Source organism: Schistocerca cancellata, chromosome 10 (assembly GCF_023864275.1).
Source record: "Schistocerca cancellata isolate TAMUIC-IGC-003103 chromosome 10, iqSchCanc2.1, whole genome shotgun sequence".
Taxonomy (NCBI): Eukaryota; Metazoa; Arthropoda; class Insecta; order Orthoptera; family Acrididae; genus Schistocerca; species Schistocerca cancellata.
The window spans coordinates 96,299,042-96,316,588 of NC_064635.1; the positions used below are offsets into that span (position 1 = coordinate 96,299,042).

The following is a 17,547-nucleotide window of genomic DNA, read 5'->3' on the forward strand; positions in this document are numbered from 1 at the left end:
TCCAACCTGAAAGCAATGGATCGTCTTAGGGATTAGTTATAAATGGCATTTTCACTCCATACCCTGTGTCCAATATTTCTACCTTGTCTGGTATCAGCTATCAAGGAAGAATGGGCTGGCATCCACCCACAGAGATTTCGAAATGTCAAAGTGTCCCCAGAAGAGTTCAAGTCCTCATAAAGGAGAACACAAAATCTTAATGTCCACTAATAGGTGTCCAGATACATTTGATTCTCTAGTGTACAGAGCAGGAATGTAAGCCTCCCACAGAGGGCTCTTACTCTTACTCACCAGGTGACTTCGCTGCACCTGCAGTACTGGGTCAAGCCTCTGGTGACCGTAGCTGCTGTTGTTCTGCACTGCCTACTATTGTACACACAGAGAGTAAAACGTCTTTTAAGTACTTTATGTACTGCTTTAGTTAAGGCTGCAATTACGTGTAAATTTACTCTTTCTCACCAGGTGACTTCGCTGCATGTATGTCCCCAGGCCCAGTACTGGTTCCAGCCTCCGGTGTCTGCTGCTGCTGTGGTTCTGCACTGGATACTATTGTACACACAGAGAAGAAAACATCTTTCAAGTACTTTATGTTCACTTTAGTGACATGCTCTTAAATTATGGCTGCAATTGAGGGTAAATTTGCGTATTTTATCATGGACAATGATGTACTGAGGCTATAACCAATCTCAGAAGCCATAGTTACGAAAAGAAATCCACATTCATGGCATATAGGAAAAAAAATTTAAAAAACTTTGGACTGTGTCCACTGGGCACCATGTTCACAGACTGTGCTTGTACGTACCACTCCAGAGGAGAGATGCACATATCAATGACTTCTTATCAATGAATGCCATTTTGAAAGAAGTGTTGTGTACACATTATGAAAAGAGCAATAGAAAACAACATGTCAAACATAAACGTACAGATATTGTTCATTAGTGTTATTTCTATTTTGTGTGTGGTGACTTACATCAGGGGACAATATGCACCTTCAGCACTGTACAGCTATCGCAGCAGCTTTGGGTGCCAAACTACATGTGTGAAAATAAGTATTCTGTGGGGTCACCACACGGTCCTATAAAGCAATAGGCTGCCAAAGGAGTTGTTTCAACAACTGATGTATGTTGTGAGACACAGAAGAGGAACCTTCAAAATTATTGTGAGTGTCTCTTTTATACTGAATGAAGGTGATCTTTTAGTGTAGTTCACGAGTGTGATGATGAAGGGAATAAATAATTTGTTAAGTCAAAAGTGACATAGTAAGTTATTTATAAAAATGTGATGCTTCAAAGGCATGAATATTGAATTTTAAAGTAATTATAACAGAGTTTGAGAAGAAGTATAGAAGATAAGGTACTGAATATAATACATCATTGTATTAAATAGTTACACCACATGACACCTGACTGCAGTGTTAGGAGACAAACAACATGAAAGGGAAGCTGTGTTGACAGAGGAGTGAGACAAGTGTCAGAGTCCTGCACAACTGAGTAAGCGAGCACAAAATGTGAGATCAGGAGACCACAGCCTAACTTGATAGGCTGCCCACCCCACCTGTCATAGCCATGCACAGAAGTTGTGACTGAGCCTTATACAATGTACAGATATAGTTTAAGTCCTTTTGGTCACACATATTATAAACTTGCCAGTCAGTACTATAGGCAAAATGTCAAAGGTGGTGGTGTATGCATTTATCTAAATCCCAAGCTTAAATTTAAGTTAAGATATGAAGCTAAACCATTAATCATAGAAAAGAAAGTACTTGTTGCAGCAATTTACAGATCACCATCAGGAGATACTGAAGTCTCTCTTAAGAATTTGGAAGAAATGCTCGACATTTTTCTCAAATGAGAACTCTGCCATAATTCTTTGTGGTGACTTTAATATTAATCTATTGGTCCAGAGTTCAGTAAAATACAAGTTTTTAGACATACTAAAAGCTTCAACTTGTTTCCCCACGTATCAGCTCCCACTAGAACAACAGATTCCAGTGAAAGCCTAATAAATAACATCTTCTCAAATGTAGTCACACATGAAGTTGCAGTTACAAATGTGAATATAGGATTATCAGATCATAATGTACTAACCTTTAAACTCACTGCAACTCCCAAGGAGGGGAAAATAAAAAGGAGTACAAACGATTTTTCTCTACTGAAAATTGTAATCAGTTCAAAAATAATGTTAAAAATGCAGTTTGGCCAGAGGTCTTGGCACAAACAAACACAAATGATGCTTACAATACATTTGCTTCCACTTTTACGGCATACTTTGAAATGTGCTTCCCAAAAAAGCTTTTGAGTTACAGATCATCTGGATCCAAAGGGACCTGGAGTACATCCGGAATTAAAACGTCAAGTGAAACCATGATATTACTAAGTTTAAAGTTAAAAACATGTCATGATCAGCAGTTTGTTGAGTATGTGAGAACATACAAACAGACTTACCGCAAAGTAATATCAAAAGCAAAATTATTAAGTAATGATAGATTAATAAGGCAGGCTAGTAACAAGTCCAGAATGATGAGGTAAAAAAAAAAAAATAAAAAAATAAAAAATAAAAAAAAAAAAAAAATTAGGGTCAAACTAAAGAACAGGAAATCAATCTTAAAAATAATGAAAATATCTCCATAGAAAAAGATGCCATGGCAAACAAAGCAAACAATTATTTTGTAAATATTCCCCTTACTTTAAGTAGTAAATTTGAGCAACAACCAATAGTGATGACTCCAATGGTAAATACCAGCATGATGGCAATCACAACAGATGAGCATGAAGTTCTATAAGTCATTAAATGCTTGAAATCCAAAATGTCCTCTGGGTTGGATGATATACCTGTATCAATAATTAAGGAAATTGCTCCACGTGTTGTCGAACCTATAGTGCACATAGCAAACTTTTCCCTTAGTGAAGAGATATTTCCGGATAAACTTAAAATCTCTAAAGTTATATCTCTATACAAAAATGGTGACAGACATAAAATAGAAAATTACCAACCTATATCTCTCCTCCCATCCTTCTCCAAAATACTTGAGGAATTTATGAAAATCAGGGTTACAAAATATCTAGAAAAAATAAACTAATAAATAACAGTACAGAAACAGCCATATTGCACAGAAATAGTAAGAAATTTTGAGTCAAATAAACAGGTTGTTGGAATTAATCTAGATTTAGCCAAAGCCTTCAATACTGTGAAAAATCTAATATTACTAGGGAAACTTGAAGCAATATGCATTAGGGGTACCGTTAAAAATTGGTTTGAATCCTATCTGCAAAACAGGTCACAAGTTGTTGAGCTGAGGACATCCAAGAATCTTCACAATTTTAAACCCATATCCGAACCAAAACAAATTTAAATAGGTGTTTCTCAGGGCAGCATTCTGGGCTCATTATTATTTCTAGTTTATATCAATGACATACAGGCTCCAGACAGCTCAGCCAAAATTCTACTATTTGAAGATGACACGAGTACCATAATTAGTGATAAAAAAGAATCACTGTGTACTACAGCAGAAAAAATGCTCTCATACATACAGTCATGGTTTTATTCAAAAGGGGCTATCATGATCGAACGTATTTACATCAGAGACGAAAATGGTAAAATAGGTCTAAGCAATAACCACACATGTAAACTACTAAGAAAGTACTTTGATCAACTCTTGAACTGTAGATAACTGAATTGTTAGCTAGAATTTCCAGATATTTGATGAAAACATGGAAGCAGATCTACCACCTACAGCAAACAAACAAACAAAAAAAAACCTGAAAAACAACAAAGCCAGTGGAGAAGAAATAAAATCATCTCAACCATAACTGGTGTCAAGCAGAAATGACAACTAACCTTCAGATTATGTCTGAAGAAATATGGGAAACTGGAAAGTAGCTCCTATCCATCCTGTGCACAAAAAAGTCATAGGCATTATCTAAATAATTGCACAGGTATATATCTGTTGCCAGTGGGCTGTATTATATTTTTAACAATATTACTAAACAAGGTAGAAGTAACACTTGACAGCCATTTGGGAGAATATCAGAGTGGATTTAGAAAGATCGAATCTGGCGCAGAACAGAATTTCAACTTCAAGTCCATACGAATTTTAAGACATAGTTTTAACATTTACAGGTTTTAGAAAAGCATTTGATTGGCAGGTAAACAGTGGGTAAAGTGACTTGAGAACTTGGCATTACACTAAGCTAGCAAACCTTATTCGTGAAACACCCACACACTGAAGCATAAGTAAAGTTTTGGTGTGAAACACCTAAGGCACTCAAAATAACAGGTGAAATGCAGGGTGACAACATGTTTCCACACCACCTCAACTGCATCTTAGAGGAAATAGTAAGATAATTGAAACAAAAGGCAAAGAACATAAGCTGTCACAATGAGACTGGAGACTTCAGGAAAAAGAGATACTGAAATTCAGTGTCTAGTATTTGCAAATGATTATGCCATTCTTTATAAAAATATAACAAATTCAGAAATACAAATCAACCTCTTAGAAGGAATACCTAACAAAGCAGCTTTAAAAGTTTCTGTAGAAAATTTTTTTTTAGGACAAACATAAAATAATGACCCAGAAATCCTAGTAACAGATAATGAACAGATAAAGAGGGTTTATAAATTTAAATATTTGGGAGGAAAGATTCAAGGCAATGGTTTCAAAAATATTTGCTGTAGACAATAGTATGTAAAATGGAGAAAGCATATGATATAAACATGAACATTTACAACAAGATGTGTGTGTCTAAAAATTTGAAAATACAGCACTACAGCACAGTAGTAAAACCAGAATGGCTCTATGCAAGTGAATGTTTAATGTTGAATTATGAATTATACAAACTTCAAGTCCTAGAATTAAGAATCATTTGAAAAATACTCAGACTGCTAGGAAATCCATGAGTATGAATATTAAGAAGTAATGAAGTATATTGCAGCATAGGAAAAACAATTGAAATGCTGCAGAAGAGCTGGAGATTTATACAGAGTGAACAGCAACAGGTTAACCAAACAGATTGTTGAGCATCTTTGGGACAAGATGTCAACAACAGGACAGATTCAAGTAGTTAGGAAAGATTTGGAAAGAAATACAAGAAAAAGACCCAGCAGAATGATAGGATTTCAAGAAGAAAGTGTTGCAAATGGAAGCATTCCAAGGCAGGAAGAAGAAGAGGAAGACAGGGTCAGAATGGTCTGAGGAAGAAAAAAGGATAGATAGTGAAGACGAAGGAAACCTGGAAGAAGAACAAAGGAGGAAGCATTGAAATTAGGATGTGGTCATTAGATACCCCAAACAGAAAAACAAAAAGAAGAAGAATGTCTGTGATGTCATTAATATAAAACATCAATATCAAGGGCCCCACACACTTCCTTGGAGCACATCTACAGTTACATCTACAATGTTCCATATAGTTCTATGCAGTGTCCTATGTACCGATATATCTTCAGCCTTGTCATGAAGCTCATTTCATTTGCACATATTTTTTATTTAAACCACCCATCATCAATGCATTATGATGTTGGTACATCATTAGAACACTAAATGTTGGGAGCAAAAACAGAGAGACGTCTTAAGTGAACAGTGTGCACTGTGTTATTGTTATTTATGCAGCCGATACCAATAATGTAACAGTGAGCACACAATGTATGCTTTAAGTCAGCCTTTCCCATCATTGTGTTTTGTGTTGTTGGGGGCATTACATGTGATCTAAGAGAAGTTCATATGCCTAGGGATCAAAGGATACAGTTGTCTTTTCCACCATTTTTATGAAGTACATTACCTTGTTATCACTTAATGTGGACACATTCTTTTAGGTAAATTGTCATTCTATGAATATTTTGTTGACACAAAGCACTGCTACATTTTAATTTAAAATGGCTAAGTGGGCAAAATGAGAACAGTGGTGTTTATGAATATATGGTTTCAATGGTAACGTTTTCACCATGTATGGGGATAATGCCATGGGACAGAGCATGGCAAGGAAAGATTTTCTAATTTAAAGGATGATTGTTTTGACATTATTGACCCTCCATTTTCAGAAAGACCTTCAGCATTTGATGAAGATCATCTGAATGCATTAATCCACGATGATGCACATCATTGCACTCAAGAACCAGAAAATGTGATGGAGTATGACCATTCCGTCACTGTGCAGCATTTGAATACAATGGAGAAGGTTCAACAATAAAGCATACGGGTACCACATGCCAAACCATATAAATCAGTGGTTGGCCGTATGTACATTAACCTCTTGCTTGTTCTTCATTAGAGGGTGAATACCACTGACCATTTCTAACCTGTATTGTTACTGATGACTAGAAATTTTGTTTTTATGCTAATGTAAGACAAAGAACGGAAAGGAATGCTTTAGTCCAAACAAAGCATCAGTGCCACATAGACTTTTGAGCATCCACACAAGATAATGTTATGGATATTGTGCAGAGGTCCGGTGTTAGAATATTGCTGCGGGATGTGGAAGCCTTATCAGGTGGGATTGACGGAGGACATCGAAAAGGTGCAAAAAAAGGGCAGCTCATTTTGTATTATCACGTAATAGGGGAGAGAGCGTAGCAGATATGATATGTGAGTTGGGATGGAAGTCATTAAAACAAAGACGTTTTTCATTGCGGCGAGATCTATTTACGAATTTTCAATCACCAACTTTCTCTTCTGAATGCGAAAATATTTTGTTGAGACCAATCTACATAGGTAGGAATAATCATCAAAATAAAATAAGAGAAATCAGAGCTCCAACAGAAAGGTTTAGGTGTTCATTTTTGCCATGCGCTGTTCGGGAGTGGAATGGTAGAGAGATAGTACGATTGTGGTTGGATGAACCCTCTGCCAAGCACTTAAATGTGAATTGCAGAGTAATCATGTAGATGTAGATGTAGGTGACCATGTGGTGTACTACGAGTTGCTTGCATGAGGTGTAACTTTCCTGTTGGTATTTATTGTCAACAACAGACATCTTGCAGATATAGTCCCAGAAAAACATCCAGGAAGACTGTGTGAAGTGGTGCTATTCCACAGTAACAGTCACCAGCATTCTGCTAGACTGGCAACAAACACTATAGAACAACTGGATTGAGAAGTCATTTTGCACCCACCCTTTTCATCTGATCTTGCACCCTCAGATTTCATCTTCTCTGCTCTCTGTTCAATGATCTTGACATACTTCCTTTGGGGTGAAAATACACTTTGAACATGGCTCTTTGTTACAAAATCACATGATTTCTACAGTTGTGGATCCAGAAAGTTATCCCAACAGACTGAAGTGAACAGCGAAACAAAGTATATTATTTATGATGATTTAAGTCTCCAGTAGGTATAGTCTGAGTTTTTTAACTTGTAGGAAACACTACAGTGTTATGCATCAGCCTAAGATGTTCGATTGGCCATGAAAGGGTTAATCTGGAAATAAGCAGTAAAAGGCTAAGCCTGGAATAACATTTGTTGCGTTCTGTCCCTCTGCCAATCAGATAAATTGTCATAAACTTGCAGGCCAACTGCGTGAGGAGTTGTGGTGGACAGATTTAATGCAAATGTCATAGAGGGGATGGGATGGCAGAGGGTGTAACATAGGAGGTAGAGGTACAGGTACAGGTACAGGTACAGGTACAGGTACAGAGCTAGGCATGTGAAAGGGCAGTGTAGGGGTGGCTAGTACTGAGGGAAGGATTGTGAAACGTAAGTTAAGGGGAACTCCAAAATTTTCAAATTAGGGAAGCTGGTATGGGAGTAGAGGGGGTGAGAGGAGTATGAGATGGGTCTCGAGAATGCAGTACACAAGTTGTGAAGCCACCAACAAGTCAGCCACCTTGTACTCAGTAGCATGTTGTCACCGGGTAGTCAATAACACTCTTGGCAGGTGAGGGATTGAGAGTAACTGTGGCACCCAGATGGGTCAGGCTATTTCACACATCAGTCAGGTGGCAAAATTCATTACTACTTATCGTAGTATGCCTATTTGTAATGTTTGCTTAACATTACAATGACAAATTTCTAAATGTCAATTTGGTACTTAAAAATTTGTCTTTTTTCTCTTTGACCACATTTCCCTCACAATCTACCACAGTACACATTTTCAATGCAACTGCACATTTGTAACCAATCTTTTGTAGTTACAATAACACCACCAATTTTCAGTATGAATTATGTATGACACAATTAACACCCAGTGTTAAGTTACAGTATAGATTTTTGAAAAACTGTTTCACAAAAATTATTTAGCACACCACCAATGGAATATTAATGTCAAAGAAAAAGATGAAAAATAAAGTACCACATAATAAAATATGAAGGTCGTAACTTTAATGTGTAATTAAGCTACTGAAGAAAGCAAATATCTCACCTGCCAACAGCTCCTCCATCCTCAACTTCTGCGGCATCTGCAAAAATATTAAGAAGCTGAATAACTTTACATCAACAGAATTTGAGTGTAAATCAAACATCTTGATATGTGGCAGTGGTTGTCTTCTCACTGCACATGCTCATTTTAATGTCAAGAAGTTGCTAAACTAAAATAGTGATGGAGATTAGGAATCAGGTGCTGTGGCAAGTACATACATGTGAAATTTTATAAAAGTGAGATTGATGAAAACTGCATAATGATCCAAGTGAAGAACCACAAAATATTTCAATTTTAATTGTCTGAATTCATTACATCACAAGTTCGATGTGTGAATAAGGAGTGCTTATGTGCCTGTGCGATTGTCATAATTTCTAAATTCATTCTCTGATTCCATATATAATATATACATAAATAATTGAACAATATTTGTAAATACTTCCCAGATAACAGGATCCCAACTTTCATATGTTGACTGTTGCAAGAGAAATTTAGCACATTGATTTTTCAATTACTAACCCACCATCAAGAAACTGGATAAGAAATCTGTAATGTCCTATCTTAATGAGGAACTTTAAACTTTCAGTGCAGGGCAGGAATGTGTAGACAAACTATTACCCAAGTTTAAAAGAGTAGCTGATGACATGCTGAATAGGTATGTACCCTGTACAACAGTTCATAATGAGAGGGAATTCCATCATATACAATTATTGTACAGAAACCTCTACAGAAACAGAGATTACTGCAAAATAATTGTAAAACACAGCATAGGGCTATAGGCAAAGAGCTGCCAGATGAAATGCATTTAAGAGACCAATGCATGATGCACACGCACAAACGCGCGCACAAACGCGCGCACAAACGCGCGCACAAACACACGAACACACGCACAAACGCACAAACACACGCACAAACGCACAAACACACGCACAAACGCACAAACACACGCACAAACGCACAAACACACGCACAAATGCACAAACACATGCACAAACGCACAAACACATGCACAAACGCACAAACACACGCACAAACGCACAAACACACGCACAAACGCACAAACACACAAACCCACAAAAACACCATTTTCTTCACATTGGAACTATGTTTCCAAATTTAGACCAAATCAGATACCCAAACCAACACAAATGACTGTCAGTGGGAGGAAATATAATCAACGCCATAATTAAACCAATTTAAAAAGAAAACAGAAAAATGCCATGTGTCTGTAAAATAATTTCTCTACAATTTTTGTATTTATACAGAATAGGTATAACTTCATTTAAATGTTTATTAGTGCATGCAAAACCCAAGACAGTTTTACATAACTGCATTTATAGTTCTAAATGACCTCTATTACACTACAATTCAAAGATTGACCAATTGAATTTGGCTAAATTAATTAATGTCATAAAAATGGCAATTCTTATGTCTTCAGTTATCTTCTTTATTATAAAAACTAAATACAACTAATGGAAAAATCATATAATTCCAAGAATTAAAGTTATTAAAACAAAACGGGGAAAGTGTCTAATAATTGTGGCATTACCAGCATACTGTAAAGTGTCCATTTTTGTGTGCAAAGGAAAGGGAAATGCATTGTCAGTTGGTCAGAGAGGGACATCAGTGGTGGAAGCTAGTAGCTTATTATGCTTTAATGCTTGGCTATGCTGCACAACGAACTGTGTTTTTATAAACTGGAATTGATATAGAGCAGTAATGAAGGGATGACATGTCTTTTGGATATAAAAAAAAATGAAAAAAAAACTTGTGTCCAGTTTAATAATTGAACAACCCACTGCCCAACTTTTGAAAATGGCTGGAGAAATTAAAAGCAGCTTGAGGCACCAACCAAATATGTAGGAAAAATCTGTATTCTTAAATTTAATGTATTGCTCTCATCACACAACTACAAGCACTAACACCTAAATATATGTACTATCATAATTGTCAGAAGAGCTAGCCAGTGATCAAATACTTTAGATATATGAGAGGGGTTGACACTAGGAAACAGAATCAGTTTTCAACCTCATGAGCAGTGTCTTGAGGCTCTCATCAAATTAGAAACTTAAATCCTCCTTAAAATAGAATCATTTTGTAATTCACTGCTTCTCAAAATTAGAGACCTTCCCTTCATCTTATTTCAGATTTTGTTTTCCCTTTTGTTAATTATCTTTTTTTTCTAGTGTGAAATATGTAACAGATTGTATTGGCATAAGTTTAAGGGATAGTTGTGAATAGATGGCTCCTCCGTTTTTTCTGGAGAAATTCACTCCCTTCTGTCACTAGTAGTGCCACTTTTTTACATACTGTAATAGTAGATGCACATGGCCCATGTTCTGGTATTTTGAGCCATCACTACTTATTACAATACTACTTCCATGGTTATAGTTTAGATCAAATTTAAAGTATTGCACAATTTCAAGACAAGATGTGGACCCATAGCATACGACATGACACCAAATATTTGGCCACTTTAGTAAGAGGTACCTTTCTGCAGTTTCTACATGGACTGTGATAGCAGCTGCCCATATGCAGTATGGTTTGGAACTGACCATTAAGTGTTTTCTCAGACAGAGCTATAAGCATGTCAATATGAAGCCCAATAACATGAGATTAATGCATCAACTTAGAAATTATAATGACTTTAAACAAACTGCAGTAATTAAAACAGTTCACAAACTTCTAAGTGCAAGAAGCTACTGACTGCTATACAGCTACAATTCTTGACCTCTTGTTCTATGAAATTATGTTCTGGCACATGAATGTGCATACTTTAATAAAAACTATCAGTAATTAAATAGATAATAACAAAGTACCTGTTTACTAAACAGCGGGAACGCCAGCAGTGAAAATAAAAAAAATCTTGCTAGTTTTCAGAACCATGGGCTCCTTCAACTGTTAGATGGCATAAAAGGGTTGGAGCAAATGAGAATTAGCAAAGCAACAAAAGACTCTGGTGTAAGGGTGGAGTCTAGAACATAGAGACAAAGAAGAACAGAATTTCTGAAAAATGGGAAGCAACAACAGTTAGCATAAGTCAATTTCATTCTGCAAGAAGCATTAACACAGAGCCCTGGGTTATATTCTGTATAAATTCTTGTTTCATTCAATCCTTACCACTCTTACATTGGATGAAATAAAACCACGATCTAAAAGCTAACAAGTTCTCATTTTGCACTGCTGCTGGCCAGCTACACAGAAAGATGTTTCTGTTGCTGCTGAATTGAAGTTTCAGTTTCCTGCACATCACTGCTAAGGATATTTGACCCTTTCCCTGTGTTAAGCACACAGCAGCAAAAGAACTGCCAACTCCTTTCCATCCACAGGACACAAATTGCTGTATTTTCTATGCTCTATTATTCACCTAGAATTCTTCTGTGGAGTCAATTATATCCAGCACCACTTGGAAGTTTTACTGCTACTAGAGAGAAAGCTCCAACTGAAGATAGCAAGCTGCAAGAAGCTCCAGCAGGTAATTTCACAGGCGAAGGACACTGTCTTTCCTGTTAACAAGTTCAAGCTCTCATTTAGTAACTACTAGCAACAGTGCAATCCTTGAATATTATTTCTGCAATCAAAAATTTCCTGTAAAATCCATAACACAATTTAAAGAAAGAATAAATATAGTAAATCTGTCTTCTTAATGTCACCACATAGACATTATTTCTTAATTAACATTAAGTCTGAGAAAAACAGAAACAGAGAAACACTGTAGTGTTAATAATAATTTATTAAATGAAAATTGTGACAAAGAAACCAGCAAGTCCTGAACATATTATATCAAAAAACTGGTTAATAATTGAAGTTCATACCAAATATACTGACAATACTATAAACATACTTCTCTGCTCAAGAAGAGAAGAAAAGCTTAAGAAGAGAACCAGATATTTGGAAACAGCCAATGTGGTAACAAGAACTCTAATTTGAAGGCAACAGGATTGGGAAATGATAGTCCTGACTGAAGGACATTATGTAATAAGGAAAACCGTATACGCGAAAGTGATCATAATATCCCTTACATAAATGCAATTCATACTATATATACTAGTTGAAAAAGATACAAATTAACAATACTGAGAAAGAAGAGTACGATGTCATATATGGCTACCAGTCATAGCAGGTGGTTGACAAAGGGTCAGAAAGAAACTACTGTTCTGCTATGTAACTAAAATTGAGCAGCTACTGGTAACTGTAATTCACTTATGAACTGTTGGCTGTCTTCCTCATTAATACCTGAAAGAAGTCAGTTGGAATGGAGTGGCTACACCTTTCTTCAGCAAAATATTAATAAACACACTACCAATACAACCCAAATATCCCTATGCCTCAGATTTGTCATGATTCAGTGAAACATGTACTGTGCAGCATATATTTATTCAAATAAAGTTCACCTCTATCCTTATTTTGTCAAATCAGAGGAATTACAGTATTTCATTGCTCTATACCTGGCATTGATGTAGTCAAAGTCATAGTACTTTCCAGCTTTAAGTATATGCATTACAAACACAATGGCCTGGATACATTCTTGATATGCGAATGTGCAATATTTTGATACCATCGTGCTTCTTGGTAGCCTCTCCACGGTGGCCAAGCTGAATCTGAAGCTGTCCAAGAGACATGTGCTGGTTCCCCAACATCATTTCTCACATGCTTGCCATGAGACTGAATCTGTTAACACAGAAACATGTTTTGAAACCATCAGAAAGTCTCAAAAGATGTGCATAATAATCATATTTCCAAAAATCAGCATATATTGCAATTCAACAGTAAATTATACTATACCATACAGATCGTAATAAAATTATCTGCAGCATGGAGAAGTCATTATTATTACTGATTGTATTAGCAAATCAATTCCATTCTAATATATAAGATACAAATACATATTATTCATATATAACAATGTGACAAAGAAATTAACTCAATGTTGAAAAGAATATGAGGAAAACTAGAGAGTTGCCTACAACTTTGCTGTAAGTGGAACCCATTTCAATGTTCACTTTTATCATAGATCCCCTGGTGCATTTCTATAATACATTTTTAATGCAACATTTTTTAAATGGAATATTTGCAACAAAAATGCCAATAATTAGTTTTAAGTATATTTATCTGCATCAAGAACTAATTTCAAATTTAACCCAAAAGTTTTTTAATTATTTAAATTTTAATGAGGTGAGGTACTATTCCTCATTCCACAGATATACTTAATATTGGTTGGTTGGATGCTTAAAGGGACCAATCTACTAGGTCATCAGTCCCTCTGCCTCAGACAGACAAGGCTATATGACTGTAGATCAGTGAATGCCTACAACACAAAAACCAGGTGAAGAAAACCTCAAGATCTACTTATGTCGAAGCATCTAAATAAGAGACAAAGACGAGGAAGGGAGACAGAGCAAAACAGGCAAGCAAGGCGCCCCATGTAGGAAGCAACCAGGAGCCTCCAAAAGCAGAGTGCAGTGAGAAGATATACATCACCTGGCTCCTGACACATACCAGAGGTACTCCACTCCAAGATGGCCTTGGAAAGACTAGCCACATGGACAGGCCAAGTGTGCTGGTGGAAGCTGTCACCAGCAGTCTGGTTGGCAAAGATATAGCACAAAGATCGACAGTAGGTGGTGGATCATGCATGCCTATCACAAGAGGCCAGAGATGAACTTGCAAGCAACACGCCACCAAGGCCCTCTCTACAGAAAGTATTTAGAACACTGCAGTTGGCTGGAGTGCCTCAGTAATTAACTCACAATCCTGTTTGGTTTCTGTCATTCATTCACATAGTGGGCTTGGGCTAGGATCAGATATAGTGACCAGAGTAGTGTTTATAGTGGGACTTGTACTTCACTTTCAGTGAGGCTAACGTGGAGTACATTTTGAGAGCTTGTACCACAACACGTGGACTTTTCAATTTAAGTAGTGGCTATCTGTTCCAGAAAATAAAGGACTGAGTTAATCCATGTATGCAATTGTGATGTAGAAAGAGGATACTAGCCACACATAGCCACTTCCTCTCCATTGCTTCCATGGTATGAGGCTCTACAGTGGCGACAAGGACACAACAGTGACGAGAATAATTCAGTAACAAATGAAGCTAGTCGACTTGGCCAAAGAGTTTGCTTTCTTCTCTTGAGTTTTACCTTGCATGGGTGATTGTGTTCCTCATTGCTAATTTTTTCTTGTGTTCTTGCATGTATTGTAGGAGGGGAACGGCAGAACTAATCAAATTTCTCTTTTCAGAGGCTTTGCTTGCTTTTTGCTGTATCTGTGAACTTATCCATCCCCTGCCACCACACCTCAACCACAGACAGCTAATGTAATGGATCTAATACAAGCTTTTCAGTTTCAGAACCAACAAATTGATACCCTACTGATGATGATGGTACAATTTCTTCTGGCTGCACAAGCTGCGTCAGCTGCACTACCGAACAACCGACCAGCTTGACATTTGCTGCCGAGCAGCATACCGATGATCTGGCAATTTAATGACACAGAAGAGGAGTGGCTCGAATACCTCACTCAGTTCCAAGCATACTGTCAAGTTCACCATGTTCAAAGTACTGTAAAATTACAATACTTTGTTTTAATTGCAGTGTCCCCAATGTTAAGGTTAATACAAAAACTATTCCCCACCATGTCTCCTGGCAAACTCAGCTATGACAAAGTAATTGCTGCATTAACTCAACATTATGATCACCAAGACAAAGTAGCTGCAGCTAGATATCAGTTCTTTCACTTGCAAAAAAAAAAAAGCCAGAACAGACCTACTGCCATAGATACACAGATTTAATTGGCATAACGGGGAGAAGTAAATTTAAGTGCAGTTGTGACAACTTTTACATTGATTTAATGATCCACAATGCCTTGACATTCAGTGTCCCAGACAGCAGAATATGGGAACAGATCCTAAAGTACTTAGAGGTACATTTGGGTGTCATAGCAGCCAGTAAGTTTGACCAGGCCCCGATTTGTCAGGTTGAGTCGTCCCTTGCTCGCAACCAACCCAAGCCGCCACAACAACGAGCGTGTACATAGCCATGTGGACAGCCATGTAGACATTTAAACAGGCCTGTGAATTTAGTACAGTCTTGCCCTAGATGTTTCACTTGCCATAAAAGACAGGAATGACCATCATGTAACACAACATGTTACACATGTGGAAGAAAAGACCTTGTCCCAGCAGTTTGTTTGCAATGGCACAATAGCTCCAATTTTGCCTGCTCCCAGAAAATACAGGCTGATGAAAATGCAGTGAATGCTCTGTTTTCTAAGCCTACAACACGTTCTGACAAAAGTAAAATTAAAGTTACACTTCCTCCTCACCCTAGTGCTGCACAATGATGTTCTAACGAAATATTTGTCTCATTGCGAATTGCTGGCCATTGTGTGAACTTTCAGTTGAACACAGGTACCTAAGTAACTTTGTTTTATCATGCCACATACGAACAGATAGGCTCACCCTGCCCTCCTAAATCTAGCAAGCACCTCACTACCTACAATGGACAGGAAATTCCACTGCTTGGACAGTGTAGTTTGCCTGCCGCATCAGGATGGTGAAATTTAATGTGTTAATTTGTTTGGACTTAGCATCCCAGACCATGTACTTTCAGTACTGGCTTTTGCACTAAAAGACAGCATCTGTAGCTTGCAAAAGGATTTCCTAAATTATTTTTAGAAGGAATGGAAAAATCTAATAACTTTTTAGTGCATGTTACAGTGAAAGACAATGAACAGCACGCGCACCCGCACCCGCACCCGCACCCGCACCCGCACCCGCACCCGCACCCGCACCCGCACACGCACCCGCACCCGCACCCGCACACGCACCCGCACACGCACCCGCACACGCACCCGCACACGCACACGCACACGCACCCGCACCCGCACCCGCACCCGCACCCGCACCCGCACCCGCACCCGCACCCGCACCCGCACCCGCACCCGCACCCGCACCCGCACCCGCACACGCACACGCACACGCACACGCACACGCACACGCACACGCACACGCACACGCACACGCACACGCACACGCACACGCACACGCACACGCACACGCACACGCACACGCACACGCACACGCACACGCACACGCACACGCACACGCACACGCACACGCACACGCACACGCACACGCACACGCACACGCACACGCACACGCACACGCACACGCACACGCACACGCACACGCACACGCACACGCACACGCACACGCACACGCACACGCACACGCACACGCACACGCACACGCACACGCACACGCACACGCACACGCACACGCACACGCACACGCACACGCACACGCACACGCACACGCACACGCACACGCACACGCACACGCACACGCACACGCACACGCACACGCACACGCACACGCACACGCACACGCACACGCACACGCACACGCACACGCACACGCACACGCACACGCACACGCACACGCACACGCACACGCACACGCACACGCACACGCACACGCACACGCACACGCACACGCACACGCACACGCACACGCACACGCACACGCACACGCACACGCACACGCACACGCACACGCACACGCACACGCACACGCACACGCACACGCACACGCACACGCACACGCACACGCACACGCACACGCACACGCACACACACACACACACGCACACACACACACACACTCACTCAAGTGCAACTTGCACACACATCTGCAGTCTCAGAGAGCTGAAACTACACTGTGAGCAGCAGCACCAGCGCGTGATGGGAGTGGTGACTGGGTGGGGCTAAGGAGGAGGCTGGGGTGGGGAGGGGCACGGATAGTATGATGGGACTGGCAGACAGTGAAGTATTGCAGTTTAGACGGAGGGCAGGAAAGAAGGTGCAGAGGGTGGAGGAGGTAAGTAGGGGATAGGAAAGGAATAAAAATAAAAATTATTTAAAAGACTGGGTGTGGTGGTGAAATGATGGCTATGTAGTGCTGGAATGAGAACAGGGAGGGGGCTGGTTGGGTGAGGACAGTGACTAATGAAGGTTGAGGCCAGGAGAGTTATGGGAACGTAGGATGTACTGCACGGAAAGTTCCTACTTGTGCAATTCAGAAAAGCTGGTGTTGGTGGGAAGCATTCATATGGCACAGACTGTGAAGCAGTCATTGAGATGACGGAAATCATGTTTGGCAGCATGTTGAGCTGCAGGATGGTCCACTTGTTCTTTGGCCACA

General features: G+C 39.1%; 1 protein-coding gene across 1 annotated transcript in view; it reads right to left on the reverse strand.

Annotated features, from left to right (window-relative positions):
* Positions 1 to 445: 445 nt before the first annotated feature.
* The window catches only part of LOC126106162 (trichohyalin-like), an 81,363-nt gene continuing 64,261 nt past the window's right edge, over positions 446 to 17,547 (reverse strand). The window contains exons 2-3 of the mRNA XM_049912402.1: positions 8,349 to 8,385; positions 446 to 546 (exon numbers count right to left, since the gene is read on the reverse strand). Of these exons, the coding sequence (XP_049768359.1) occupies positions 446 to 546; positions 8,349 to 8,385 (138 nt within the window). The remainder of the gene's footprint in view (positions 547 to 8,348; positions 8,386 to 17,547) is intronic.